This window comes from Sphaerodactylus townsendi, linkage group LG06 (assembly GCF_021028975.2).
Source record: "Sphaerodactylus townsendi isolate TG3544 linkage group LG06, MPM_Stown_v2.3, whole genome shotgun sequence".
In the NCBI taxonomy this organism is placed as follows: Eukaryota; Metazoa; Chordata; class Lepidosauria; order Squamata; family Sphaerodactylidae; genus Sphaerodactylus; species Sphaerodactylus townsendi.
The window spans coordinates 122,321,898-122,342,879 of NC_059430.1; the positions used below are offsets into that span (position 1 = coordinate 122,321,898).

At 50.3% G+C, this 20,982-nt stretch overlaps 1 protein-coding gene across 1 annotated transcript; it reads right to left on the reverse strand.

Moving 5' to 3' along the window:
- Nucleotides 1-102: 102 nt before the first annotated feature.
- On the reverse strand, nucleotides 103-14,302 carry LOC125435928 (phospholipase A2 inhibitor and Ly6/PLAUR domain-containing protein-like). The gene is made up of 5 exons (XM_048502444.1): nucleotides 14,169-14,302; nucleotides 11,401-11,523; nucleotides 9,193-9,345; nucleotides 6,194-6,322; nucleotides 103-610 (listed from the first exon to the last, which is right to left on the reverse strand). Exons 1-5 carry the CDS (start codon nucleotides 14,224-14,226, stop codon nucleotides 474-476), a joined length of 600 nt encoding a protein of 199 aa, XP_048358401.1. The 5' UTR covers nucleotides 14,227-14,302; the 3' UTR covers nucleotides 103-473.
- Between the last annotated feature and the right edge of the window lie 6,680 nt (nucleotides 14,303-20,982).

The window sequence follows — 20,982 nt, forward strand, 5'->3', positions numbered from 1 at the left end:
GTCTTTTTTAAGATAGCTTCTTGGGAAGGCTGTAGGTGTGTTAGATTTTTTAAATGAAACAAAGGCAACCCAAACATCAAAACTCTCCCAGGATTCTCTCACTTGCTTTTTCAGAATATATTTATTTGCATAACATTGATTGTACAGCTTACCAAAGACATTCTACGATCAAAAGAACAGGATTTCAACATTAACTGCAAATGTGCAAGAAGAAAGCAAAGCAAGTGTGCATAATTATCATTGTGAAAGTTGATCCCATCAATATTTTGCAGGCGGTCTTCATTCAACGTCACAAATTAACATGGCCATTTGGGTAGGTTAATTGGAAATGACACACCAATTGGAAATTATTTCAGTGGTCTATTGTTTGGCCAAATGCCCTGATTTACCGAACTGAAAGCGGCTGAGAGCTTTGCGAATCATTCTGGCTTTTTCTTGTGTATATTTCAGGGATGGCACTTTGGACCCCGACGTTACATTTGGGGGGCTCTGCTGCATTCTATCTCATGACGACTCATCTGCACCCCTTGGGTATTCGTAATGGTGATCCTGGCATGAGCAGAGTTGGCGCAGAAAGCTTCAGTGGCACAGCCCATGTGGACGTTATTACCTACACAAGGCAATACAGAGTTTGTTAGGAGAGCAAGGAAGCCCATTGGACATTGAACTGGCAAGCTGAAAACAGTAAAGGATCACTCTGGCGTTAGGGAAAAATTGCAGTCTACAGAATATTGCTAACGTCTATTGTTTTTGAGAGAGCCGGTATGGTGCAGTGGTTAGGAACATATGGTTTGATTCCCCACTCCTCCACATAAAGCTTTCTGGGTGATCTTGGGCCTGTCAGAGTTCTCACAAAACTCTCTCGGCCAATGGCAAACCACCTGCGAATGTCTCTTGCCTTGAAAACTCTACAGCATCGCCATAAGTCAGCTGTGACTTGACGGCAGTTTACACCACCACCGTTGTTTTTGAAGTTTCTATTTTTCCCACAGCCTCCTTGGCCATGCTTGTTTCATCCCTCCAGTCTCTTCATGAGCCCCGGCCTACCCACAGAACTCCCCCTCCCTAACCTTGTGATCACCAAAATAGTGCCTGGCGAATGTGCTTTATGGTTACCAACCTCCAGGTGGATCAACCATAAATAGATGGGGTAGGTGCACCTAAAAGGTTAAACCCAAGCCTCTCTGTACCAAATAAGTAAAGGTGTGCCAACACTTGTAAATCTTTAATCCTAACAATAATGCAAATCATTCTGACTTTTCCACTCTCTCTTTTTAAAAATATTATCTTCAACAAATGCAGCTAGGAAGACTGTGCTGCAGCTTTTCAATAAACAGATTGAAGCAAGAAGTTGTCTAAGCTTGTCTTATTAACACAAGAATACCCTTAAGTGGCAGAAGCCTCTTACAAAAGCGGGGCTTCTGCTATGTCTGGGATATCCAGCTGGCCACCACAAAGGTCAGGGCTTTTATGGCCCTGGCCCCTACTTGATGGAGTAAGCTCCCGAGTGAGATCAGGGCCTTGCGGGACTTAAACTGTTTCCACAAAACTTTTAAGATGGAGCTTTTCCACCCTCTCCTCCCTCTCCTTTATCATAACATCAAGTGGATCCACCGCCTCATCTCCCCTCTGGGGCTCTGGGTGAACTGAAGCTCGCGCCATCTTGTTTTAATGTTAGTTTAATGCTAAGTTTAATAATGTTGTATTTTTAATAAGATAGGGTTTATTATTAGAGCCATATTAACTTATATTTATTGGATTTTAATTTATTATTGTGCTCTGTTATATGTTGTTCACCGCCCTGAGCCCTTTGGGGGAGGGCGGTCTATAAACCCAATTAATAATAATAATAATAATAATAATAATAATAATAATAATAATAATAATAATAATAATAATAATAATAATAATAATAATAATATTTTCATCTGGCCAGCCGGCCTGACTTGATTGTTACTCTCATTGGCCTTCCATGAGCATGGTGGGGAGGGAAGTCACCATCTGAGCTTGTTTTTATTGATTTTATGTATCTGAACTGTTTTTAAAGACGTCAGTGAATTAACACGAGACGCGATTGCTGCTCGGGGTGGTAAAAGGCAAAAACACCACCACTGCCGCCGCCCAGAGAGGGGCGAAAGGGAAAGGGAACCATGTTGGAAATGAGCCAACGGCACCGGAAAAGGAGGGGCAGACCGAGACCTTAAAGGAGCGCCCCCTCCTTTGTCCTGGCCATGTGCTCGTCGGCTGTTGATTTGCCTGCCCACCTCTCCCTGGTTTTCTTTGTATGCTTAGTCTCATGCTTCTGCTCAATAAAATGGCTATGGCCAATTTATTACCCCAGCAATTGGAGTGGCGTGTATTATTGGTAAGGGTTTTCGCAAAGTAGGTCCGCCCTCACACAGCAATGACTGTTTTATTATTCACCGCTCTGAGCTCTGTTGGGGAGGGTGGGATATAAATGGAAAAATAAAATAAATGTAGTAGAAGCCTCTACCAACACCTGGGATTCAGCTATAAAAACATTCAATAATGCCCATATATTCTTATCTATCAATAATGCTCATATATTCTTATCTATCAATAATGCTCATATATTCTTATCTATCATGTATTCATGCAATTGTTCCCGATTTATGTAACTCTTTCTGACTATGCCAATAAAGGCTTAAGTATGTAAGTATGTATGTATGAGAATCATGTTTTAATCTGTTCATTGAAAAACTGCAGTACAACACTTGATTTTAGCCGATAGGCCGAGAGAGGTTAAGAAAAATGACAGAAACTACTTCAATCTCTTACCTTTTCAAAAATGTTGCAGTTAAACTTGAAATGTTTTAATTAATTTTTTGACAATTGTAAAATTACGATTGTTGTATGTATGTACGTGTGTGTTTGTGATGATTTTTGTAACTATGTGAATATATAATAAACAATATTAATTAGAAAAAGAAAAAGAAAAACTGCAGTACAGTACATACTCCCTAGCCATGTTAGTTGAAGGGAGTACCTAAAAAAGAGAGCATGGAAGAGTTAGAATTATTTGCATTATTGCTAGGATTAAATACTTAAAGATGTTGGCAAACTTTTAAAAGTATTTAAAAACTTAAATTTTATGTATCTGAACTGTTTTTAAAGACGTCAGTGAAACAGGGGAAACCTGCAATTCTGCCAGAAATACAACTGATCTACGGACTACAGAGATCAGTTGCCCAGGAAAAAATGGCAGTTTCACAGGTTGGACACTACGGTATTCCATAGAGGAAACGGTATCCATGAGAGTGTTGTATCACTTGCCAACACCATTCTTAGTGTCTGCCAAATGGGAAAAAAGCAAGCTGGACTTTTGCCCAAGAAGGCTTCTGATTGGCTGTGCAGATGTTTGAAAACGTTGCTTTGGCAACAGTGTAATGATTTTGACGATAAGCTGCAACAGTCATTTTATGACTGGCTCCACCTCTATAGCAGCCATTTTGTTAGGATTTGCAAGTGTCTGTCACAATCCTGATAACAAGGGGTTAACTGTGTGCATGTTAATAAGCTAGTGAGGTCAGTGTCTTGCTATCAGCTCATTGATTAGTCATTGGGCAGTTAATCCGACATTGCTTATGTGAGGCAGAGCACGTAGGTCAGAGGTTATAAAGTTAACTATGTTTCTTTGTCTCACACAGACTCTCTCTCTCTCTCACACTGAGCACAATGCTCACACACTGTTCTTTTTCTTTTCCCCTGTAAGATGGATTCACCTTAAGAGGTGAATGCTTAGGCCACATGTGGGCTCACATGTGCCTAAGTTTTGTAACTAAGTTCTGTAACTAGAATAGTAAGAATTTATTGTGTGTATTCCATGTGTACCCTACCCTGATTTAGTTAAGTAAAGTTTCATTTTATAATCACAGCAAAAGTCTCCTGGTCCTTCCTCTCACTCTGCTTATTACCCAAATAGGGAAACAATTCCCCAACAATTTTGATGGCAGCCATTTTGTGGCTGCACCCACTATGCTGCGTCAGAATTGCAAAAGTTCCTTCAGGCTCAGAAAGCCTGGGGACCTCTGTAAGAAAAGCTAGGTGCAACACTTCCTCAAACTCCTTCCTCCACTGTCTCTTCTCCCAACTCTCCAGGAATTTGCCAAACCTGAGCTGAAAATTGTGTCACCCGAAACCCACTTCCTACTTGAGGTTTGGGGATAAAACCCAGAGGACTCAGGTTCTGAATCAGAAATAAATCAATCCATCTGAATCTGAAACCGAAAGGGTTTTCAATGAAACAGCAACAAACAAGGAAGCTTCAGATAACTCCTCTCTAGTTTATTGATTTGGCAATACTGAGCTCATCCCAGGCATGTGTCTCAGCAGTGGTGTATCTAAGGGTATGACAGGTATGGCACATGTGCTGCACATCACTTGAAGAGTGGTGCCATCCCACTACAGTGTCCATGCTCCTCTTCTCTCTCTGCCCACCTATGGCATCTTGATGCTGCTAAACCATTGGTAGGGCCACACTAAGCTTCTGGGAGAGAGTCCTGCTGCCGTGAGCCAGCAATGAGGCTAGATTACCATAGGCACTATCTATCTATCTATCTATCTATCTATCTATCTATCTATCTATCTATCTATCTATCTATCTATCTATCTATCTATCTATCTATCTATCTATCTATCTATCTATCTATCTATCATCTCTCTCTCTCTCTCTCTCTATCATATATCTATCATCTCTCTCTCTCTCTCTCTCTCTCTCTCTCTCTCTCTCTATCTATCTATCTATCATCTATCTATCATCTATCTATCATCTATCATCTATCATCTATCATCTCTCTCTCTCTCTCTCTCTCTCTCTCTCTCTCTCTCTCTCTCTATCTATCTATCTATCTATCATCTATCTATCATCTATCTATCATCTATCATCTATCATCTATCATCTCTCTCTCTCTCTCTCTCTCTCTCTCTCTCTCTCTCTCTCTATCTATCTATCTATCTATCATCTATCTATCATCTATCTATCATCTATCATCTATCATCTCTCATCTCTCATCATCTATCTATCATCTATCTATCAATCTCTCTCTCTCTCTCTCTCTCTCTATCTATCTCTCTATCTATCTATCTATCTATCATCTATCTATCATCTATCTATCATCTATCATCTATCATCTCTCTCTCTCTCTCTCTCTCTCTCTCTCTCTCTCTCTATCTATCATCTATCTATCATCTATCTATCATCTATCTATCATCTATCATCTATCATCTATCATCTCTCTCTCTCTCTCTCTCTCTCTCTCTCTCTCTCTCTCTCTATCTATCTATCTATCATCTATCTATCATCTATCTATCATCTATCATCTATCATCTATCATCTCTCTCTCTCTCTCTCTCTCTCTCTCTCTCTCTCTATCTATCTATCTATCATCTATCTATCATCTATCTATCATCTATCATCTATCATCTATCATCTCTCTCTCTCTCTCTCTCTCTCTCTCTCTCTCTCTATTTATTTATTTATTTATTTATTTATTTATTATTCGACTTATAAGCCGCCTCACCCCCGAAGGGCTCGAGGCGGCTCACAACACGGCTGTTATTCAAACAGCAATCACACAACATAAAACTTAACCTATTAACCAATTAAAATTTAAGCAGCAGTTACACACCATAAATAACAAAAGTTGTTTAACAGTTAATCAAAATTGTTAATTAAAATCGGCGCCCGATCTAAAGGCCAAAAAGAAAGGGAGGGAGCGGGAGGGCCTGTGATGGTATCAGAGAATCAGGCCCAACCGAGATGGAAAAAGATGGACACAGGCAGCCTCAGTTGCAATTGCAGCTTCAGTGGGGGGCAGTAGAACCGCGGCCAGCCCCTCCAAAAGCTCGGTGGAATAGCTCCGTCTTACAGGCCCTGCGGAACTCACCAAGGTCCTGCAGGGCCCAAATAGTTGGAGGTAGAGCATTCCACCAGGCAGGGGCCAGAGCCGTACGCATCTCTGAAAATCAAAGCAGTGTGCTTCCAGCTTAGCCTTAGAGACAGAGGTTTTTAGGTTTCCCTGAATTCTGCCCTCCCCAGGGTCCACCCAAATCTCCAGGATTTCCCAACCTGGAATTGGAAACCCTAGACTTCACTGTCACACAGTCCTGTGCATTGATATCTGACATTGTTGTAGTTAGAAATGTCCTCCATCAGTAGCTGAATCAGAATTACCTATCGTCCTTTTAAAGCACTGGTTTTCCAATCCTTTGCAACGGGTGGTCTCTTTCTCGCATTTGTCAGGATGCTGAACGCTACATGAAGGGCACCAGAGTCCATTGGGGGTTTCATTCCAAACTGGCACTGGAAGCAAACAGCCAAGAATCAGTTTTCATTACAATTCAGGTCACCAAGTAAGGAGTGTAAAACAAAGGCTGGGTCAATATTTTATTCTGAAACTGGTTTCAATTTAGATTGTATGTATTTTATTTATTATTTGATTTTCTATACCACCCTATCCCCCAGGGGCTCTTGACGGCGTACAGCATAAAATTCTACCATAATGCAACCAAATAAAGGGAGCAACAATTAAATACATGGATAAACTACAAATTGCACGGCTCCATCAATTTTAAAACATGACTACTAAATCCCTTTAAAAACAGCAGTTAGTTCAGTAAAATAAATAAATAAAAGGCATCCAGCAAGACCCGTATTTAACACCCTCCCCAAGGGGGGGGGGATGGCGGGCCCTATTAATATAAAGGGACCCTGATGTAAAGGAGCAAGAACAAAAGGGGGCACCTCGTCAGCGGCTTATCACTCCAAAGACCCAATGGAACAACTCAGTCTTACAGGCCCTGTGGAATTCACCCAGATCCCGCAGGGCCTGGACAGCTAAAGGGAGAGTGTTCCACCAGGCTGGGGCCAGAGCCGTAAAGGCCCTGGCCCGTGTGGAGGCCAGCCGCATCATTGAGGGGCCAGGGACCACCAGCAAATTGGCCTCTGCTGAGCACAGAGGCCGAGTAGGGACATGGGGATAATGCGATCCCGAAGGTACGAGGGTAGCGCAGAGGCCGAGTAGGGACATATGGGGGTAACGCGATCCCAAAGGTATGAGGGTCCCAGGCCGCGTAAGGCCTTAAAGGTCAACACCCACACCTTGAAGATGATTCGGAACTCGACTGGAAGCCAATGCAGACGGAGCAACACAGGCTGAATATGATCTCGGAAGGCGCCCCCTGTGAGCAAATGAGCCGCTGCATTTTGGACCAGCTTTAACTTCTGAATCAGGCACAAGGGAAGGCCCGTGTAGAGCGAGTTACAATAGTCTAGCCTGGAGGTGAGTAGTTAAGTAAATCTGGTGAGTAGTTGAGTTGGAAGGAACCTGTGGAGTTCAGAATTTCTCAGAAATGCATTAGAGTGCTTTTCACACCTAATAATAGCCCTGCTCTTTTTTCTAAAAAGTCTGCCTTTATAGCTGCTTGTCCTCACCATCCAGGTCTTCAGAGGTAGACTGCCACTGAAGGTAGAGATTCCATTTAACAGCTTGTAGCTGTTGCCACCCGACCATCCCTTCCCGGAGACCCAATTTCCACACCACACTCCTGGCTGGGGTAAATTGCTTGGCCATAGCCAACCGTTTATTGCACAGTAAGAAGCATGAAGCGCAGCATGGGATTTTCGATCTGATTTGTAACACTGGGCAGCCCCTCCTCAGGGATGTCTCCTGGGCAAGCTGCTCTTCCCACCGCTTTGATGGCTGAGCGGATGACCTTGCCACTGCTTTGGGGTTCCAGCGAGCGGTCAGCCTCTTACTGGAGCTTCACTGTGATGCTCAGCTGGGTGGTCGGCACAAAGGCCTCCCCAGGTGACACCGTGCATGCCCTTAAGGGGCATGGCAGGGAGGCCCCCATGTGCCCTTATTAGGGCGGATGCCAGGGGCTTCCTCCTGCCCTTCCCGGGCAGCAACTGCTGCTGCAATGATTCCCAACCACTCTTTTAGCAGGTCTGTCTTCCAAGAGGCATGACATGGCTCTTGCTTTTCCCAGGTGTGAAAAACCCCTCATTGGCAGAGATTCTGATTTGAATTGGAAACGTCTCCCCTTTAAGTGAACCCTAAGGGTAATGATGAATGAACCCTGTGGCACAGAGCAGTTAGCTGCAGGACGGCAATCGAAAGCTGTGCTCACAATCTGAGTTCGATCGCAGCAGAAGTCAGTTTCAGGTGGCCGGCTTAAGGTTGACTCACTTTCCATCCTTCTGAGTTCAGTAAAATGAGTACCCAGCTTGCTGGGAGTAAAGTATAGACAATTGGGGAAGGCAATTGCAAAACTACCCTGTAAACATAGTCTGTCTAGTAAACATCATGATGTGACATCACCAGAGGCATAGCTGCAGTGCTGATATTTGGGATGTCTTGCTCCGGGCGCCACCATTGCAGTCACAGGGTGGGGCCAGGGGCATGTCAGGGACATTTCAGGGAGTTTTGGGGTTGGCAGGGGGCGCATGGACAGTTCATGCCCCGGGCTCAGTTCCCCCTCCCTTCGCCACTGGACATCACCCCATGGGTAAGAAATGTCCCAGTCCTTGCACAAGGGAACACCTTTACCTGTATGCTAACAATTGCATTAAAAACTTCAGAAACAGCTTTGTGTCTTTCAGAGCATCCCTCCCCTTCTTGCAGAAGTGCATGAAAATCACAAATTATTGATCTTGAATGAGGACCTCCCAAAGATGCTGGAAAAATCTAAATCAGTGATTCTCAATCTGGGGATCAGGACCCCTTTTGGGGGGGGGGTCAAATGACCCTTTCACAGGGGTCGCCTAAGACTCTCTGCATCAGCGTTCTCCATCTGTAAAATGGATAAATGTTAGGATTGGGGGTCACCACAACATGAGGAACTGTATTAAAGGGTCACGGCATTAGGAAGGTTGAGAACCACTGATCTAAATCATGCTAGCCATCAAATGAATTAGGAGAAAGAAAGGAGGGCTGTTAAAAATAAGGAGTAAATAGATCTAGTGGAGGGCCCACTGCTTAGTGACAGATATAATATGCTTTGCATCTAGAAGACTTTGGGTTTGAATCCCTGCATCTCTTACTAAAAGGGACCTTTGGTCATAGAACTGGGGATGGTTTTGGATGGTTTTGCCAGGTAGAATAGATGGTTGGTGATAGAAGCCGTTGCTCTGCTCAATATGAGGCAGCATCACACATGCACAATACATACCTGGAGGAACCACAGTGTTGCAACCATTGGTAGAACAGCAGAGATTATGTCCAGTCTCCTTCAGTCCTTTCTCAACATGCATAAATACTGCACCAGGAACACAGCTCGCTTTCGTTGAGCAGAACTTTTTAACGGTTCTCACTGTCTTTCCAACTATACATCAGGATGAAATGAGGATACATTGTGGGTTTGTGTGTTAAACATACACAAATTGAAACCTGCACAAAACATAAACTGTTCTATTCTTTCACTGTTACTGTATGACTAATCCAAATTGTGGTCAGGAGATTAAGAATGCCTAATGCTGAGGTCTGTTTATTATTTTGGTACAGTACAGTAAACCTTTATTAGTTCGGTCCAGCGGGTCCAAAGTTATGGACTTCCAAAGGGGGTGCCCCCATCCCCCATTGTTTCCAATGGGACCTAATAGGAGTTGGGGCTACCCTTTTAAGGGTCCATAACTTTGGGCCCCCTAAACCAAACTTCACCAAACCTGGGAGGTATCATCAGGACAGTCTCTTATGGTTTTGTGAAGTTTGGTCCAGGGGGTCTAAAGCTATGGACTCCCAAAGGGGGTGCCCCCATTCCCCATTGTTTCCAATGGCAGCTAATAGAAGATGGAGGCTGCACTTTTGAGGGTCCATAACTTTGAACCTCCTGAACCAAACTTCACCAAACCTGGGTGGCATCATTAGGAGAGTCTCCTAAAGATTCCTTGAAAGTTTGGTGCTGCTAGCTTAACAATTGCACCCCTGACAGCAGGCACCCAGTAAATATCCCTAGATTTTCCTTTTAAATCCCCCCCTTTGGCATGGATTTAAAGGGAGAATCTAAGGTCCCCAGTTTAAACATTGAAAGTGATGCTGTTTCAGGGTGGGGGAAAATCAACCCCAAAATAGCATCACTTTCAATGTTGTTTAAACTGGGGACCCCAGATTCTCCTTTAAGGTGGATTTAAAAGGAGAATCTGGGCTCCCTAGTTTAAACACCATTGAAAATGATGCTGTTTGGGGGTGGATTCCAGCATCACTTGTATAAACTAGGGACCCCAGATTCTCTTTTTAAATCTACCTTAAAGGGATAATCTGGGGTTCCCAGTTTAAATAGCATTGAAAGTGATGCTTTTTCCCAAATTGGGAGGACTGGATACAACACCACAAAATGTTTTCATGGCAGTAATAAAACATTTTGAAAGCCTTTTGAAATTGTTTTCAAAAAATCAGTTCTGCTGTGTGACATGGCCCATTGCTGTGTTCAGATTTGTGAGTTGGGGCATGTTTTATAATGTGATGGTGACTTTGAAACGACCTGGTGGAAAAAATCATTGTTTGGTCACAGTGGGGGAGGGCGGCTGCTCATAGAGGGGCGCCAAACTCCGGTTTGCCTAGATATGCCACTGGGCATAGCTACAAAGGGGTTGGTGGGTGCGCGTTGCACTGGGCACGTACCTGGGGGGGGGGCATCATACTCAGGTTTTGCCCAGCGCTGTAGTTTGCCTAGTTACGCTACTGCCCTATAGGTTAGGCAGGCAACTTTTTCTCAACTGTGCATGCAGCAATCAATAATACACTCAGAAAGAAAGCAACAGGGAGGTATTGAGTAGGCAACAAGTTCCCTAAACTTGGGAAGCCAGTTCTGATCATTCTGGCTTCTACCTTCAATTTTATCCCCATACATGCTCCCCTGAATCCCCCCTCCCAATTTCCCAGATAATGTGCGAAAGAGAAGTGTGAACGAGATTGTTTTTGAAAGCAAGCATCCCAAGACCAAGGCAGAGATAGTCAGATAGCCTCCTGCCAAGTTTTGTTCCTTCCTCCCTCCCCTTCCGGAGCTTCAGGCAGGGTCAGCCTAGTTATCTACATTTGCAAGCATATAGAAATAGATCAAACAGAATGTAAGTCCATTAACATGTCATAGTTACATTGTGAAGCATAGATCAATCCCCATGCAGTGGAACCAACACTTCCTCATCCAGGTGTTAAACCCAGCTCCTTGTGGCACCCCACTGCTTGATGCCAGGAAGGCGGGTGCCATTCCTCAAAAGTATTTTTGGTGTGTGCTTCCAGTTTGGACTGTGGCAGAGGTCTAACCCTTTCCACCCTTGTCAGAATACTTTTCAACAATATTACAGGGGCAAGAACTGATTTCTATGCTCGTGACTAGCCACAGCTTGAAACACTTGCCAAATTCATGGGTCTGTTTACTTACACCGTGTTGCTTCAATCACCAATGATTGACAGGTGTCAAACTCGGGACCGCAGTTCCGGAGAGAGGTACTCCGTTGGTTACGTGTTGTGACTCTGAGAGACACCTCACACTGAATAGGAAACCCTGGAGGAACAGAGAGAAAGAGGGTTAGAGGAATTAGACAAAGCCGATGGAAGATAAAGCTCCAGACTGTTTCTTCTCCGAATTCTCTCCTCTCACATTTCTGTCTTGACTTTATTCAGCCTAGGACACACAAATGGATCAAGGAGAAGAAAAAAGATAAATAAGAAAGGATGATTCTGGCTAATTCCATTTGAGGTGTTTAATCCTCCTTCCCCAAACAACTTTCCTTTAAAAAGAAATCTTTGGCTGTCAAATAATAAGGGCAATCCAGGAATGTGGAATGGTATGGCATATCCAGTCATATCTCAGAAGGTGAGCAGGGTTGATACTTGGGTGGTGGGGGAGACATATAAAGAAAAGCATGTATAGAGAAAGCACGTATAGAGAAAGGCAATGGCAAACCACCTATGCTTCTCACTTAACTTGAAAGCCCTTTGCTAGGTTTGCCATAAGTCAGTTGCGACTTGACAGCATGAACAGGCATAAACACCTAAAGGCAATCCTCTCAAAATTTAATCCGGGAAGAGGAGTGTGTAAAATTTTGCCCCACAGAGAGAATGTTATGGGACTCCATCAATTGATTTTTCTTAAGTTTGCTCAGGGATTGGATGTTTTCTCATGGAACCCGGCCATCTTTTCCACCCAATCTTCCCCAATTCTCCTCCTTATGTTAGCCTCCTCACCTCCTGTGACTTTTGTTGTTTCTTTCCAAAGTTTCTGAAAGTTTTATTTCAATACACATAAAAACAAAACATGAGCATTCATATTCTTATGATTCAGTCCTCAAGGGGGTAGCCGAAAGTACAGAGGAGGCAGTGTAACCTCATCGCTGGCCTAAATGCCACTTGCCCCAGTGTAAGAGGTATTTATGACAGTGCTGGCACTTACATCAGCTCCAGGCAGTGGTGCGGTAGCATCATGTATGGGAGAAAAAGAGTGTTTTTATACCCCACTTTTATCTACATTCAGGAGTGGCTTACAATCACAATCCCTTCCCCGCAACAGCCACATTGTGAGGCAGGTAGGGCGGAAAGAGTCCTGAGAGAAAAGTGACTGTCTAAAGGTCAGCCAGCAGGCTTCATGTGGAGGAGCCAGGAAACAAACCTGGTTCTCCAGATTACAAGAAGAAGAAGAAGAAGAAGAAGAAGAAGAAGAAGAAGAAGAAGAAGAAGAAGAAGAAGAAGAAGAAGAAGAAGAAGAAGAAGAAGAAGAAGAAGAAGAAGAAGAAGAAGAAGAAGAAGAAGAAGAAGAAAGAAGAAAGAAGAAGAAGAAGAAGAAGAAGAAGCAGTAGAAGAAGAAGAAGAAGAAGAAGAAGAAGAAGAAGAAGAAGAAGAAGAAGAAGAAGAAGAACAACAACAACAACAACAACAACAACAACAACAACAACACAAAAAATACCTTGTGGGGCTTAGAGAATTCCAAACAAACTGTGGCTAGCCCAAGGTCACCCAGCAGGAATGTAGGAGTGCGGAACACGTCTGGTTCACCAGATAAGCGTCTGCCACTCAGGTGGAGAAGTGGGGAATCAAACCCTGTTCTCCAGATTAGAATCCACCTGCTCTTAACCACTACACCACATCTGCCTGCTTTTAAGCACTTACACTACCATGACAGCAATGCATGCCTGTGCACCTCTGGTGCAGAAGAACGGTTCATCACCAGAGTGGTTGTGCCTGGGGTCAGGGGTGGCCTTAGTTTCCTGGGGAACACCCACATTTGCTAGTGCAAATTTACATCAGCAAAAATGTAGGTGCAGCCCATGAAGCTGCATACAGCATTCCCACAAGGGTTGAGCAAGTGCCCTTGTCAGGTTGCTGGCCATGGTATAGCAAGTTGCTTAGAAGGTAGCTCAGCTGTGCAATGGCTAAGCTATCCCTGGCTGTGATACAACTATCCTGAGTCCTACAGAGAAAGGGCAGGACATACATTTAACAAACAAAAAAAACCCCAAATTTAACAAAATAAATACCCTCCCCCCCTGTCCCCACCCCGGATTCTGCTGCCAATTTCCATCTTCTTTCTGCTTTCATTTTCTCCAGGTTAATTCTTCTGAATTGTGATCTGCCCAAGGCTATAGTAAGATGCCTGCTTTCCCAGATTTTATAGTTAACTATTTTTATATCCATCACATATTCTTGAACATGATTAGTGTCTATCAGGAAAAAAAGTAAAATCTTTTTTTCATATGACTTTTAGTAACATAGGTCCCATGATCCCCAGCATAGCTGTGTTGGATTATCAAAGCAGGTCCTTGCCTTTCTTTCTTGCTAACACAAAAGCTGGTTGAATCCAGCCCCATATTTGCCAAATTTTTGAGAGACTGGGGAAAGACCTTCCATTTAATAAGAAGTTAGAATGTATTTTTGATTGTAAAGTGCTGGTTTTCCATCCCAGTTTGGATGAACTTTTCGAGAATTGTAGCCCTCACCCAAAGGGTCTTCCCTAGCTCATTTTCGACAGTCTGAAACTTTTGGCTCAGGAACACAGCCTCTGGAGATCCTGTCCCAATGACACTGAAGACAGCAAAATTGAGAAATGCAGTGGATTAATGAAACCAATGGTGAATAAATCATTGCAAAACCAATAGAATGTTAGGAAAAAATGACACAAAACTTTGCAATCGGTTGTGTTTCCCCATAACTTACCTGTTCTCGCTATGGCAAATAAAATTGCAAAGAGGAAGAGGGTACCAGGAATTGTCATGATGCCGTTCAGAGTTTGTGAGGCTGTCAAGAGTGGATCACCTGGATTCTCTGATCTTCAGAGTGTTTCAGCCGGCTGAGATTTATAGGAAACGTAGGGGTGTAGCCTGCCCTCTTTTGGCTGAGATATCTTATTTCTTGGTTTCAGTTCAAAGCAAAGTAAATACTGGTGATTTCCTCAAAACCAACATGATCCGATAATGATCCTCTTGAGATTCAAGTAGTTGGTTGTTTATTTTAACACCAGAACAATGTTGGCATCATAAATGAGTATGCTGAGAAGAACATTCAGATTTTTTTTAACTAGTTAGTGAGCATTTTCTTTAAATGAGAGTGTATGCATTGGGGGGGGGGGGGGGTGGGGGGGGGGGGGGGTGGGGGGGGGGGGGGGTGGGGGGGGGGGGGGGTGGGGGGGGGGGGGGGTGGGGGGGGGGGGGGGTGGGGGGGGGGGGGGGTGGGGGGGGGGGGGGGTGGGGGGGGGGGGGGGTGGGGGGGGGGGGGGGTGGGGGGGGGGGGGGGTGGGGGGGGGGGGGGGTGGGGGGGGGGGGGGGTGGGGGGGGGGGGGGGTGGGGGGGGGGGGGGGTGGGGGGGGGGGGGGGTGGGGGGGGGGGGGGGTGGGGGGGGGGGGGGGTGGGGGGGGGGGGGGGTGGGGGGGGGGGGGGGTGGGGGGGGGGGGGGGTGGGGGGGGGGGGGGGTGGGGGGGGGGGGGGGTGGGGGGGGGGGGGGGTGGGGGGGGGGGGGGGTGGGGGGGGGGGGGGGTGGGGGGGGGGGGGGGTGGGGGGGGGGGGGGGTGGGGGGGGGGGGGGGTGGGGGGGGGGGGGGGTGGGGGGGGGGGGGGGTGGGGGGGGGGGGGGGTGGGGGGGGGGGGGGGTGGGGGGGGGGGGGGGTGGGGGGGGGGGGGGGTGGGGGGGGGGGGGGGTGGGGGGGGGGGGGGGTGGGGGGGGGGGGGGGTGGGGGGGGGGGGGGGTGGGGGGGGGGGGGGGTGGGGGGGGGGGGGGGTGGGGGGGGGGGGGGGTGGGGGGGGGGGGGGGTGGGGGGGGGGGGGGGTGGGGGGGGGGGGGGGTGGGGGGGGGGGGGGGTGGGGGGGGGGGGGGGTGGGGGGGGGGGGGGGTGGGGGGGGGGGGGGGTGGGGGGGGGGGGGGGTGGGGGGGGGGGGGGGTGGGGGGGGGGGGGGGTGGGGGGGGGGGGGGGTGGGGGGGGGGGGGGGTGGGGGGGGGGGGGGGTGGGGGGGGGGGGGGGTGGGGGGGGGGGGGGGTGGGGGGGGGGGGGGGTGGGGGGGGGGGGGGGTGGGGGGGGGGGGGGGTGGGGGGGGGGGGGGGTGGGGGGGGGGGGGGGTGGGGGGGGGGGGGGGTGGGGGGGGGGGGGGGTGGGGGGGGGGGGGGGTGGGGGGGGGGGGGGGTGGGGGGGGGGGGGGGTGGGGGGGGGGGGGGGTGGGGGGGGGGGGGGGTGGGGGGGGGGGGGGGTGGGGGGGGGGGGGGGTGGGGGGGGGGGGGGGTGGGGGGGGGGGGGGGTGGGGGGGGGGGGGGGTGGGGGGGGGGGGGGGTGGGGGGGGGGGGGGGTGGGGGGGGGGGGGGGTGGGGGGGGGGGGGGGTGGGGGGGGGGGGGGGTGGGGGGGGGGGGGGGTGGGGGGGGGGGGGGGTGGGGGGGGGGGGGGGTGGGGGGGGGGGGGGGTGGGGGGGGGGGGGGGTGGGGGGGGGGGGGGGTGGGGGGGGGGGGGGGTGGGGGGGGGGGGGGGTGGGGGGGGGGGGGGGTGGGGGGGGGGGGGGGTGGGGGGGGGGGGGGGTGGGGGGGGGGGGGGGTGGGGGGGGGGGGGGGTGGGGGGGGGGGGGGGTGGGGGGGGGGGGGGGTGGGGGGGGGGGGGGGTGGGGGGGGGGGGGGGTGGGGGGGGGGGGGGGTGGGGGGGGGGGGGGGTGGGGGGGGGGGGGGGTGGGGGGGGGGGGGGGTGGGGGGGGGGGGGGGTGGGGGGGGGGGGGGGTGGGGGGGGGGGGGGGTGGGGGGGGGGGGGGGTGGGGGGGGGGGGGGGTGGGGGGGGGGGGGGGTGGGGGGGGGGGGGGGTGGGGGGGGGGGGGGGTGGGGGGGGGGGGGGGTGGGGGGGGGGGGGGGTGGGGGGGGGGGGGGGTGGGGGGGGGGGGGGGTGGGGGGGGGGGGGGGTGGGGGGGGGGGGGGGTGGGGGGGGGGGGGGGTGGGGGGGGGGGGGGGTGGGGGGGGGGGGGGGTGGGGGGGGGGGGGGGTGGGGGGGGGGGGGGGTGGGGGGGGGGGGGGGTGGGGGGGGGGGGGGGTGGGGGGGGGGGGGGGTGGGGGGGGGGGGGGGTGGGGGGGGGGGGGGGTGGGGGGGGGGGGGGGTGGGGGGGGGGGGGGGTGGGGGGGGGGGGGGGTGGGGGGGGGGGGGGGTGGGGGGGGGGGGGGGTGGGGGGGGGGGGGGGTGGGGGGGGGGGGGGGTGGGGGGGGGGGGGGGTGGGGGGGGGGGGGGGTGGGGGGGGGGGGGGGTGGGGGGGGGGGGGGGTGGGGGGGGGGGGGGGTGGGGGGGGGGGGGGGTGGGGGGGGGGGGGGGTGGGGGGGGGGGGGGGTGGGGGGGGGGGGGGGTGGGGGGGGGGGGGGGTGGGGGGGGGGGGGGGTGGGGGGGGGGGGGGGTGGGGGGGGGGGGGGGTGGGGGGGGGGGGGGGTGGGGGGGGGGGGGGGTGGGGGGGGGGGGGGGTGGGGGGGGGGGGGGGTGGGGGGGGGGGGGGGTGGGGGGGGGGGGGGGTGGGGGGGGGGGGGGGTGGGGGGGGGGGGGGGTGGGGGGGGGGGGGGGTGGGGGGGGGGGGGGGTGGGGGGGGGGGGGGGTGGGGGGGGGGGGGGGTGGGGGGGGGGGGGGGTGGGGGGGGGGGGGGGTGGGGGGGGGGGGGGGTGGGGGGGGGGGGGGGTGGGGGGGGGGGGGGGTGGGGGGGGGGGGGGGTGGGGGGGGGGGGGGGTGGGGGGGGGGGGGGGTGGGGGGGGGGGGGGGTGGGGGGGGGGGGGGGTGGGGGGGGGGGGGGGTGGGGGGGGGGGGGGGTGGGGGGGGGGGGGGGTGGGGGGGGGGGGGGGTGGGGGGGGGGGGGGGTGGGGGGGGGGGGGGGTGGGGGGGGGGGGGGGTGGGGGGGGGGGGGGGTGGGGGGGGGGGGGGGTGGGGGGGGGGGGGGGTGGGGGGGGGGGGGGGTGGGGGGGGGGGGGGGTGGGGGGGGGGGGGGGTGGGGGGGGGGGGGGGTGGGGGGGGGGGGGGGTGGGGGGGGGGGGGGGTGGGGGGGGGGGGGGGTGGGGGGGGGGGGGGGTGGGGGGGGGGGGGGGTGGGGGGGGGGGGGGGTGGGGGGGGGGGGGGGTGGGGGGAATATGTCTCTTTCTCTTCCCTTTTCTCCAGCCCTTCTTGAATTTAATCTGAATAATTTTTTGATGTCTTCATCCAGAACGTCATCTTCTGTGTCTAAGTATTTTGCCAGGTTTGCAATTATTTCTTCTCTTATTTTTCTCCTTCTTTTTCTGGAACTCCTCTCAATCTTAAAATGTTTTGTTTTTGATGTAATTCATTCAACTGAATCTGATTTTCCAGCTTTCTGAATTCTCCTTCCCAGTTATTTAACTTTTTATCATTTTTTTCTGAAGGTCTTCTATTTCATTACATTTTTGTTCTAATTCATCTATTTTTGACCCATGTCTTTGATTATCTTCATTTCATTTTTCAATTCATTAATTTCTGTACACACCTTGTTAAATTTAGTGTCCATCATATTTAGTTTCCCTTCTAATTCATTAAATCGTATTGTGTTGTCTTTTTACATACCATTCATGATTTCAATTACATAGTCCAGTTTTGCTTCCATATCCACTTTTTCTGTTAGGCTATTTTTCCTGGTTTTACTCATTTCTTCTCTAGTCTCAGCCTTATTTATTTCTTTACCCTTTATATAGAATCTTATTCTATTCATTCCAAATAGTTTTGCTTTGCCGTGTTTTCCTATACTTCAAACTGGCGCTTTTTGTCTCTTTCTTTTGTTACTGCGTCAGTTTAAAGAGACAGTGCACTATTACCGCTCTGTTGAAAACACAGTTACGTTAATCTTACTATCTTCTTCAGCTTTTCTACTCAGTCCGTCTTAGTATTATTTTTTCTCTTTCTTGCTATCATTTATTAGGAATTTATAAATGATTCCAGCTCCTTTTGGAAGGTTACTCTGCACGAATTGCTGCTTACCCCCGTTTCTAGACACAAACAATTGGCGTTGCTGCAGCTTTTCTCCTCCCTCCATTTGCTATGGGCTCATCTCACGGGCTCATCTTACGAAGTAGGTCGCTTTCGTTTTTGCTCGGACATACCGGGTTTGTTCTGTCCTCCCCTTTTAATCCATGGGGGATGCTGGTTCCACCAGGGGGTCCCCCCACCTCAGGATAACTATTTTGCACCAGCTAGAAATGGGGGTTTAGCAGAGCGTGGTAGCACACGCCTCTGTTCTTTTTGCCGCCGTAACCGGAAGCCCCAGAGTTTGAGTTTGTAAGCCACTTTGAGACTCCTTACAGGAGACAGGCAGGGCATAAATCCAAACTCTTCTTTTTCAGCTTCAATGCATGATAGCAGCCATGCATTGCTACAGAGCAGCATTCAGCCTGCTGGCTCCTAAATTTGGTAAAGCTACTGTGAGTTAAAGGTATATCTTGAATTGTGGTCTAGAAATTAAATTGGAAGCGAGCAACATTTTCAAATGTGACATTCTGCAACTTGAACTCTGGCCGATTCCCCATGGTCAAGGATTCAGGAAGAACTCCTCACTGCCTGATCAACGAACAAGGATTCATCCCGGTTCTGGCGCTCATTCTCCCCCTTATCCCACGTCTTTGCCGAACCTGCTTGAAAGTACTAGTTTTTTAAAAAACACGTATTTGATCCAGTTTGGAGGGGAGGATCGGGGATCTAATATTGGTTCAAATTTCCTGCCATGGAGTGTAACGCAAATGCCTTACAACCAATCAGTCCATGCAGTGGTGTTCTCGCGAGAACACAAGAGAATGATGACCAACCAGAAACTTGGGCGGGGGAGATGTGATGACATGATGACATGCTGATGTCATAACATGAGCACATTTTTGTGGGAGAAAAAAAAGGTTCCCCCCCCACATGGCACGACAGCCAATCAGGAGAGACCCGCCAAGCCTATTGCGTGATAGTGGGGATTGTTACATTTCTTGAATCCAAATAGGCCTAGATGTCTTCACTGGAAACATGCTGCGGTGAGGAGGTTGAAACCTCGATGAAAAGGTGCCATTTATTTTCAAACTTGGTTTGATCTAGATTGAATTTCTCAGTGGGGATTCGGCCTTCAAATGTAAAAGTAGGTGCTTTGGATGGACATGTCATGCATCTGTTTTGAAAAGAAGGCGAATGCATGAAACTGCCTTATTCTGGGATCAGACCATCAGTCTGCCAAGATCAGTCTTGCCTGCTAAGATTGGCAGCAGTTCTCCAGAGTTTTATGCTGAGGTCTTTCACATCACGTCCTGCCTGATCCTTTTAGCTGGAGGTGCCGGGGAGAGAACCTGAGACCTTCTGCATACCAAGCAAGTGCTCTAGCACTGAGCCATGGTCTCTCCCTCCCTCTCAGGCCATTTCCACATGGTCTTCTAAATATCCTGTGTTGAGCAAGAGAAATACCCCATTCTGTACAAGAATTTCGCATGATTCCCAGTCCTTAAGCGTGTGCCCCATGATATTTCCCTCATCCCCTTCTGGGATTTCCATTCTGGGTTTCCATCACTGCTGGATCCGCTTTGGGCAGCCATCTTTTAGGCCACCCACTTTCTTGCCCCTGCTTACATTTTGCCCCCTTCCTCTTGCCCTGCTTCTCACTGTGGTCAACCACAGAATAAATAGCTGAACCAGAACTCAAGACTGGGATAGATCTCTCCCAGGAAGCTGCTGAACGCAATGGTGGCTGGTATTGTGCTACAGGACCACATGATTTGGCTCGACCTAAGACTATGTAACTCAATGCTACAGCCAATCATCATATTGCTATGAATCAAGGAAGCAGAGAAGACAAGGCATAGTGGCTTGGGGAAATTCCCTTGCACTGGGAATTCAATGGTCTGTTATCTCAACAAGGAACATTTCCTATTTCCCATCATTGGGCAAGAATGAACATGACATGAAGCCAAAGAAACAACAATAAATAAATGTTTTTTATGTAATGGGGGTGGGAAAAGGTGAGGTCCCTTCTAGCTCTTTGTCTCTAATTGTTCCTGGTGATTTTAAAAAATTGCTTTGGAGCTGGCCCTATAACATTATTCACTGTTGACCAAAGGTGAGTGGTGCTTAAGCCAGAAAACGTTTTTCAATAAGTTACTCATTTTGAAAAGCATTCCACTAAACAGAGATTTTTCCTGAAATGTTGAATAGTCACTCTTAGAATTATCTATAATTGTGTGGCTAAGAGCATAGTGGCTAAGAGCAGTTTCACTCTGATCTGGAGGAACTGAATAGAGCGTATCTAAAAAACATTTTTGGGGGACTTAACACGGGGCAGCCTCACTTTAGGGGTGGGAGCCGTGTGCAGTTCCCCTCCAAAATGATTTTCCCCCATCCCCAGCCCAGTTTTATTGGCCCATGTGGAAGGGGCCTCTATCTCTCCCCACTGGCTTCAGATGTCTCTGGATGCCTTCACATTGCAGCTATCAAAGGTCATTTAGAAAGCTTTGTCTTTATCATTTAGAAAGGGTCAGGTTCAGTGTCCTCAACTGGTAGATGCTAGCAGAA